Source organism: Limanda limanda, chromosome 3 (genome assembly GCF_963576545.1).
Source record: "Limanda limanda chromosome 3, fLimLim1.1, whole genome shotgun sequence".
NCBI lineage: Eukaryota > Metazoa > Chordata > Actinopteri > Pleuronectiformes > Pleuronectidae > Limanda > Limanda limanda.
In genome coordinates this window covers 18953977-18963512 of record NC_083638.1, presented here as the reverse complement: position 1 = coordinate 18963512, position 9536 = coordinate 18953977, and the positions used below count along the sequence as shown (strand labels likewise).

Sequence of the window (9536 nt, the reverse complement as noted above, 5' to 3'; positions counted from 1 at the left end):
TCACAACATGTCCTTACATCTATATATACAAAGGTTTTTTCGACTTACTCGTGTTATCATCCTGTGCCACTGCACTTCACTTTATAACATTTCTATGTAAACCCTGTTTTTATTCTTTTGTCTATCTCAATCTGACCTGCCTGCTGCTGCTGAAACAACTGAATTGTGTGGATCAATAAAGTTATATCTTATCTTTGTTGGATGATAAATGTATAACTGTTTTCAAATATTATGATGACATTCTATTTGTTAACCGAAGTGGACCCTAAAATGTTTATGTTGAGCATTTATGCTTTTTAAAAAAAGAACGTCAACCAATATATCATCGAGTGTATGAGCCTAAACAATGCAGTATCAGGGTGTATTATTAATATGAATAAGGGGTAAAGGGTTATTAACAATAAGTATTGATAAGGAGTATTAATAAGGGGTATTAATAAGGGGAATAATAAGGAGTATTGTCATATGGTCCCCACCTCTACTTCACGCACATGACCCGGGTCACATGACGCGGAGCCCCGGTTCCACCTCCTGGTCCATGTTCACTCACAGCACGGAGCGAGGCTATTAGCTGTTAGCTGCCAGCTGTTAGCTTCCACTGTCCAGACGGCCGACATGGTGAGTGTAAACCCGGACAGTAGCTACCCGGACACCGTGGTGCTGAACCCGCGTGGTAACTTGTTAAAGACCGACATTGAGCTGAGCTCCCGGTTCCTCCTGACCGGAAGCTAACTCGTTTAGCTCAAGCTAGCAGCGAAGCTAGCTGGCTCGAAGGAGTCCGGAGGCCCCTGCTCCCTGTGGGTCTCTGTGGTGTTGTGACTGGCGAGCAGCTGGTTCATAACAACACTGTGCTGGTTGAAAGTGACGGATAACTGAGGTTAATGCAGCTTGTGTGTGTTTATGATACAAACATGTGTGTTTATGATTAGAGATGCTCCAGAGCTCCAGTCAATGAGGCTGTTAGCTCTCGGTTCTGGTTGTCTCCGGGTGGAGAAGTTGTTACGAGCTGTTGTGGTATTAAAGCAACAACTCTTTATGACATATGTCTGAGGAATGTGCAAGTTGTTTGATTTGAACAACATATTTAACACAACGCTGACTTGTATGCAGTGTCATTGTGTAAGTTGTTTTCTTTTATAGCTTCCTACCCAGAGTCTATCTATTAATTTCCTGTCATGGGATGTGATGAATTCAAACTTTTCCCACGTGTCCCCCCGGATGCTGGTGTCTCCTGACGTCTGGATGATCGGGTTCACTTCCTCCTGATCAGCTGCTGCAGCATGTTGAAGTGTTTGTGACTCTGTGTCAGCTCAGAGGAAGATAGTGTGGCTGTGCAGCTGTGGTATGCTATTGAGTTAGTGGTAAATCGTTCTCTTTCTGAATCCTGTCAGGAAGTGAGGTCAGTTTCAGCCTCAGACTGTGATGGCCACACCCTTCAGTGACATTCAAGTCATCACTGTCCTAATACAAGTGTGTCAACATCTCTTTCAGATTAAATAGATAAATGTGATGTGTCAAACTCTTGAATCAATATAGCCATATGCCATTGTGATCTTGGTTATCCTGATTATCAAGACATGCCTTTTGTATTTGATGTTTATATTTATTTTGTTTGATTACGTTTCATTTGTCCTAGATCCCTTATGATATCAAATGTAGAGATCTCCAACAAGTATAAACGTTCTAAACCTTAAAGGTGGTCATTGGCATCTATCACTCCGCTTCAAACTGGCTGTTCTGTTTTCTTTGGGGGGTTAATGGTTTTTTTTAAGATACATTTATTTATCCCACACACATGCACAGACATGCCCAGGCACACTCATGCAAGGGGAAATTCAACCTCTGCTTTTAACCCATCTGGTGCAGGACACACAGAGCAGTGGGCAGCCTTGTACGGCGCCCAGGGAGCAGATGTTAGGGGAGTAAGGTGCCTTGCTCAGGGGCACTAGACAGGGTAGGGAGAATCCTCTTGGATTTTTGGACAGATCAATCCAGGTTCGTCTTTTTGTTGTTACTCCGTGGAGTTGAACAAGAGTCCAAGTCTGCCCATAGTCCAAGTTTCTGCCACTAGTCCACCGCCTCTCCCTTTTTGTATTAACTGTGATTTTAGGCTTAGTCAATTTATTAGTCAAACCACATAACCAGTAAACTTTGTTTTCTGTGATGCATTTTCTTTTTTCAGAGTTTCCTGGGAGGTTTGTTTGGGCCGGTGTGTGAGATTGATGTGCTGCTGAACGATGCTGAGAACAGAAAGACTGCTGAGTTGAAGACAGAAGAGGGGAAAGTGGAGAAACACTACCTGTTCTACGATGGAGAGTCTGTGTCGGGGAAGGTAAGCTGAGTTTACATGATTTACAAAGCAGACTGCAGAGGTTTAGGAAGGGACCCCTACAAATATGCTGTCTCTTTATGTGTTAGTCAACAGAACTCATCTCCTTGAGTCACAGGGATCAAGGAATCCCGTCAGGACCCATTTGAGGGTTTAAACAAAGTCTGGCTCAGGTCAGGTTTGGTTTTGTTGGCTGGTCTATCAACGTGCGTGTGCCTGTACCCAGTTGCAAAGTCCGGCTTGGGTTCGGTTCAGAGACATCTAATAGAATGTCTGTCGGGCTCAGTTTATTTTCTCCCTGGTCTTCACCAGGTTTGCACAGAAACTTCTGGCCTGAGTCGCACTAAAAAGTAGCATTTTGAAAGCGGTGCTGGTCTTGTTTTATCTAAAGAACTCTCAGGCTGCCTTTTAATCTGCCAGAAACTGGAGGATGATGCAGACACTTGCGTTCACTCCCTAACTGCGTCTTACAGCCGCAACATCTTTCCTTGGTTCATCACACTCACAGACTATCAAGGGACCTTTTTCAGAATTGCATCAGTATCAAATAACAGTGGCGAAGGCCACATGAATAACAAATGAGTGCTTGTGCCTGACCTTGGATAAAGATTATTTCTGATACTGAGCTAAAATGATCGTCTGAGATCATATTTCAAAATGAAAACGTATCTGTGAACGTAGCCTCGGTCAACAGATACTGAGCTTCTCTGTCTGTTGTGGGATCCTCTCTTCAGCCATTTTCAGACATGAACTCCGGTAAAATCCAGAGAATTTGTGAGTTTACCTGCCGTCTGTCTTTCACACATGCACAACCCAGAGGAAAGTTTTCTGCACAGACGCGTTCACAACGCGCTCAAATCCTCTGCGCTATTCAGACAAGACCTGTATAGTGAGTGCAGCAGGTCAGGCGTTTAAAGTCAACAGGAACTGCAGCGTGTCTCACTCTGACATTTGCGCTCACACCTGCACCATCTCCAGAGATCATCTGAAGGAACTGCTGAGTCTAGTGCATGTCTGCAAACAGCTTTTGAATGAGTCCTATGGGAAATTTAGGTTGCTCTGATGTGTTTGCAAGATCTGCTCTGAATTCAGGAGAAGCAGTAACCTTTAAGTTTCACAGATGTAATATTGGAGTCTATTCTATATTGCTTGTCATTTCTACCTGATTGGCGGTTTGCCCTCTGTCATTGAATATTTCCTTTTCTCTATCTCTTCGGACTAGCACTACAAACACTTTATTCTGAAAAATGTGTATAAATACAGCACCAGCAGTACAATATGTCGTAACAATGGATTGCTCTCTCCTTTTGGGGGGGGGGGGGATTTGTGTTATATAAAGAGAGGATGTACTGTCTTTTCTATTTCATTTTAGAATGTGTTTTTAAATTGGAAATATTGTCAAATTTCAAGATGACAACATGTTTTTTGTTTCATACTTGAGCTCATGAAATGTATTTCTCGACAGGTGAATCTAAATGTGAGGCAGGGAGGAAAGCGACTCGAGCATCAGGGCATCCGCATCGAGTTTGTGGGACAGATAGGTGAGCATGATAAAAGTGATGCATTCATCATTATCTCTCTGTTGTCTCTTTACTTTCATGTCTCTTCTTAAATGTGTTGAAGAGACAGCTGCTATTTATAATTATGATAAACTAACCTCACCTTTTTTCTTGCTTTAATCTTTGTAGGGCAGTCAGATCTATTCTGATTGACATTTAAAAACCTTTAATTTCTATATCAGTTTGCTCCTTAAACATTTTCAAATGCTTTTGCTTTGTAGTTGTAAAACTGCTTTTCAACATTCGGATTTACTCACGTTGCTAAAAGGTTTACCAGAGCATGTGGTCATCATGTGCAGCCTTTCTATAGCAGAGGTGAACTCTCCTCAATCCCTTCCCCATTAGCTGTTGTGGGATATGAGCTGTTTGCTTTTTAAGCCATAAAATATTTTGAAGGGTCAGTTGTAGACATGTTTATACAGTTTTGCTTTGAAACAACACAATGACTCAAACTCCACTCTGCTGTATTTCAGAGCTGTTCTCTGATAAGAGCAACACTCATGAATTTGTGGACTTGGTGAAAGAGTTAGCGCTGCCTGGAGAACTCACTCAGAACAGAAGCTACGACTTCGAGTTCATGCAGGTGGAGAAGCCCTACGAGTCCTACACTGGAGCCAACGTCCGGCTAAGGTAAGCTGCAGCTTCTGATATATTATCAATCACGTGGATGTATTATTATATCTGTGACTGTGAACACATGTGTTTCCTTCTGACACATTTTCTGGACAGGCAATGAACTTTGTTGTTGAGTATCCATCTTCAATCTTATAGAAGTAAACAGTCAGCACGGCTGCCTTTCTCTAGCTCATCTTGCTCATCTCCCTCCAGGGGGCGACAATGAGAGAACTTTGCAGCGAGGATCAATAAACCTATTGCTGGTATTGATAAATATATCAGAAGTGCTGGGAATATAATTATTATAACAACAATGCAGCATTGCTATCATTTCAATTACAGGAAATATAGGAAATGCAGCTATAACAAATAAACAATATAATATTCTGGATTCTGTTAGTCAGATGTGTATGTATGAGGGAGAAGAAATACCTAAAAGTGTACACCGCTAAGTTTCATGTCTTTTTTTGATGTTGAAGCAATTGATTATTATCTCAGCAGGACACCATGTTCATCACTGTGTTGTTCTTAAAGCTTGTGGTGCCTGTGTGCTCTTCTTGCAGGTATTTCCTCAGGGTGACAATAGTTCGTCGTCTGTCTGACTTAGTGAAGGAATACGAGTTAATTGTCCACCAGTTAGCCACGTACCCAGATATCAACAACTCAATCAAGATGGAGGTCGGCATTGAAGACTGTCTTCACATCGAGTTCGAGTACAATAAATCCAAGTGAGATTCATTTTGCTTTGACATCTCTATTGAAGTGAAAACCTCAAGTCATCAGTTTGAGCAGCTTCTTTCCTGTGTCTCTTTACAAGATACCACCTCAAGGACGTGATTGTTGGGAAGATCTACTTCCTGCTGGTCAGGATCAAGATCCAACACATGGAGCTGCAGCTCATCAAGAAGGAGATGACAGGCATTGGTAAGAGTCCACGATAGCCATTTGTAAAGATAAGCTAAACTTGAGTAGTATCCATCTGTTCCTGCTTCAAAGTTCATCACATTTGAGCCTTTTCTGTTTCTTAAATGCTGTGGTTGGTTTAATGAATGTGTTGGTCCTTCTTGTTAGGTCCCAGTACTACGACTGAGACGGAGACTGTTGCAAAGTATGAAATCATGGATGGAGCTCCAGTTAAAGGAGAATCAATCCCCATCAGACTGTTCCTGGCAGGTAAGAGCTCTTCACTCACTGCCGCTGACATAATGCAACCTCATGTCCTCATGGTGTCCATTTCCCTCATAGCGGCTCTCCTTTAAAAACATTTAAATCAGCATATTACAATTCAAAATTTAGTTTGAGTGACAGCCTATCACATCTTCTGCTTCCTTACAGGATATGACTTGACAGCCACCATGAGGGACGTCAACAAGAAGTTCTCTGTGCGCTACTTCCTTAATCTGGTGCTGGTGGACGAAGAGGATAGAAGATACTTTAAACAACAGGTAACACACTCGTTCACACAGCTGTGGTGCTCTTCATCAGTGAGCTATTATCCTATTAACTGTTCTTTCCCCTGCATTTATTCCTGTGCCTTCTTGTGTAGGAGGTTGTTCTGTGGAGAAAAGCCCCAGAGAAGATTAGGAAAAGAAACTTCCATCAGCGCTATGAGTCGCCCGAGCCCCGAACCCAGCCGGTCACTGCAGAGCAGCCAGAGATGTGAGCGCGATATCATGAACTAAGAACACACACAGACACACCCCAACTCTTCACTGCTGAACCGCCAGAGGTGTGAGAGCTGCCCCAATATCTCCTGGGACTGAGAAATGTCTGTATCCATGAATACACATAACATACCTTCAGATATCCCCCCTTAAACCACCTCACAGCTTCTGATGTGAGCTGTCCTGCCACCACCTCTGTCCCCCCCAGGACTGAAAACACTCGCATACAGACGCACAAGTCTGCTGAATGCTCAATATCAAGGCAGGAGTGCAAATCTAACCAACCCATGAAAGGAACAGTGAGGCAGCCGGTTTGATCCAGGCGTCTCGGACTGAAAACGCACATGCTCAAACACACACACACACACACACACACACAGGTGAAGCCATAGAGTTTCCGTTTGCTGAATGAAACTGGAGAAAAGACAGAAGAGATGTGATATCTACACACGAGCACCACGCCGCTTATGGCTTTCTTCTGCAACAGGAGCTTCTTTCGGTTGCATGTTTGGACGGCACTTATCCAGGAGGTTCTCCGGTATCCTCCATCCCAACCCCCTACAAAATGATGTGTTTCTTTTTATCTATATGGGCTACTAAGTGATTAAGTGCACAAGTCATGGGGATCAGCTTGAATACACTACATGACGGCCTGAGTCGGCACATGAGCTCTATATTTATACATGAGTTTGAATAATGACACCACTGTACTCTCGCTCATCCTTACGCTGCTATGTTTTATTTAATTCTGCTAACTGCTTGTTTCAAGTCAAATCTCAACTTAATTTTCAAATCCACTTTGGTTTCATACAGAAAAGGTTTCAACTCATTGCCAACATTATGAATTCAGTGTCATTCATTTCATTAAATTACTATTATATAGAGCTGCAGCTAATCTGTGAGAGAGATGTGTGTTCTCATTGAGTCTGTTTAACTGAACAGAAAATGTTTATCTGTAACTTGGTGTCAGTTCACATTAATAGATGAAAGAAATGCATTGTCTTCCATTTCTGAAATGTAAAGCTTAAAACAAATTGAAAGGTGATGAAGTTGCCTGAAAACTGCAATTCTGTCTTCACCGCACGATTAACGATTTACATTTTCAATGGAGCGATGAAATGATGCTCGCCACAATCAGCAGACGGCAGTTCCACTCTTGTCACTTTCACCTTATTTTTTACAAGGTGAACTATCCTTTTTTTCAAGCTGGTTTGGTAGACCTAGAAAACTAATGTAATATACGACTCATGCCTGCTGTTGTAAGCACTGCAGGGCGTGCAGCATCAATATACTGTAAAACCCAATTATGTTCCACTGTGATGCTCAGACCGGCAGCTTAGGTCCAGCTTTAAAGACACACTCCTACACGCACATGGTTTGGGGGTGTAACCAGTCCAGTGTTCGGGGTCTATTCGCCCGTACGCTCTGATCTGTGGCCAGTTTTGCATGTTTCCCTTTGGATGCTTAACTCTGTATAAAGGGGCATGGAAGCTGAAATGAAACATCACTCAAGGAAAACTTCACCACCGAGCTCTCCTGTCTGTAATGGAAAATATACTGTCATTTATATATCACTACTTATTTTAATTGAATTTCCTAATACAATATGTTGTTTCTTTTCTTTTCTCTTTTTGGACGTGCAACTCATGCTCCCATAAATGTCTGAACACTCAGAGCTACAACTCAGTTTTTCTTCGGTTCCTTCACGCGAGTGTTGACCTTTGTAGTTTGATGTTCCTTTGTCTGGGAACAGTGTTATTTATTTTCAGTTATTGCTTTGTATCTCTGCCTGTCAGGTTTATCAGATATGTTTTCTGTCTTTCTGAACACGGTGCAGGTAGGGTTTGTTTGGTGTTCTTTAAAAAATAATGAAGAAACACTTAAATGCCAAAACTCTCTGCCCCTGTCTTATCTACTGCATGTATCTTTACACGATGTCGAATCATGCTGTCAATGTGTGTGTGGGATTGAGAGAGACAATGTGTGTGTGTATATACACCGAACCCAAATATATAGCTGAAAAAACAGTGAATAAAGCAAATTTATACTGATTATCTTGTGCTTTTTGTGTTCATTCTTTATTGTTAATTAGTATACACTCCTGATCAAAATCTTAAGACCAGTTAAAAAATTGCATGAATTTGCATTTTGCACTGTTGAATCTTAGGAAGGTTCTAAGTAGAGTTTCAAAATGGGAGAAATGGGAACAAGAGCCCAAAAGTTGTGAGCAGGCAATTTATTGAAAACAACAATTTAACTGAAGTAGGCTGTTCATCAGCTGATCAAAAGTTTAAGACCACAGCTAAAAAAAAAAAAAAAAAACCTCCTAAAACAGAAATTAAAATGTCAAAAACTGACTCAGTAATGAGTAGCTCCACCATTATTGTTAATCACTTCAAAAATTTGTTTTGGCATGCTTGATGCAAGTGTTTCCAAAAGGCTAGTGCGAATGTTGCGCCAAGTGGTGAAGATGGCTTCACGAAGGGCATCCACTGTCTGGAACTGAAGTCCATTTTTGTAAACTTTCCTTGCCATCCATCCCCAAATGTTCTCAATTGGATTAAGATCAGGGGAACACGCAGGATGGTCCAAAAGAGTGATGTTATTCTCCTGGAAAAAAGTCTTGGTCAGACGGGCATTGTGAATTGGAGCGTTGTCCTGCTGAAAAACCCAGTCGTTACCACACAGACGAGGGCCCTCAGTCATGAGGGATGCCCGCTGCAACATCTCCACATAGCCAGCTGCTGTTTGACGCCCCTGCACAACCTGGAGCTCCATGGTTCCATTGAAGGAAAAAGCACCCCAGGATCGTCCCGTGTCTTGACGGACAGCCATTCGGATCCTCCGGCTCAGCGCCAGTGAGATTTTTTTGGGTCTACCACTTGATTTTTTTGTTCCATAACCCTGAGGATCTTTTAAGAAATGCAAAATGACTTTCTTACTGCGTCCAACCTCAGCAGCGATGGCACGTTGTGAGAGGCCTTGTTTATGCAGTTCAACAATCCTACCACGTTCAAAGAAGGTGAGCTTTTTTGCCTTTGCCATCAAGAGATCTTCACAGTGTGATTACTTGACAGGAAATTACATGGAATCCAAATTTTTGCACAGATTTTGGCTTTTAAAGGCTGTGGTCTTAAACTTTTGATCAGCTGATGAACAGCCTATTTGAGTTAAATTGTTGTTTTCATTAAATTGTCTGCTCACAACTTTTGGTCTCTTGTTCCCATTTCTTCTTTTTGCATTTTGAAGCTCTACTTAGAACCTTCCTAAGATCCAACAGTGCAAAATGCAAATTCATGCAATTTTTTAACTGGTCTTAAGATTTTGATCAGGAGCGTATCTCATTGTATATACAGCTCAGGTCTGTCC

At 42.0% G+C, this 9536-nt stretch overlaps 1 protein-coding gene across 1 annotated transcript; it reads left to right on the top strand.

Annotated features, from left to right (window-relative positions):
- Positions 1–545: 545 nt before the first annotated feature.
- vps26a (VPS26, retromer complex component A) lies at positions 546–8219 on the top strand. The gene is made up of 9 exons (XM_061067841.1): positions 546–618; positions 2183–2332; positions 3795–3870; positions 4362–4518; positions 5067–5231; positions 5321–5427; positions 5575–5676; positions 5839–5948; positions 6050–8219. The coding sequence occupies exons 1-9, from the start codon at positions 616–618 to the stop codon at positions 6164–6166; spliced, it is 987 nt and encodes a 328-aa protein (XP_060923824.1). The 5' UTR covers positions 546–615; the 3' UTR covers positions 6167–8219.
- The last annotated feature ends 1317 nt before the right edge of the window (positions 8220–9536 follow it).

Coding starts and splice junctions, on each gene's coding strand:
- vps26a (XM_061067841.1), top strand. Junction 4,519..5,066: donor GGAGCCAACGTCCGGCTAAG/GTAAGCTGCAGC, acceptor CTCTTCTTGCAG/GTATTTCCTCAGGGTGACAA. Junction 5,428..5,574: donor GAAGGAGATGACAGGCATTG/GTAAGAGTCCAC, acceptor CCTTCTTGTTAG/GTCCCAGTACTACGACTGAG.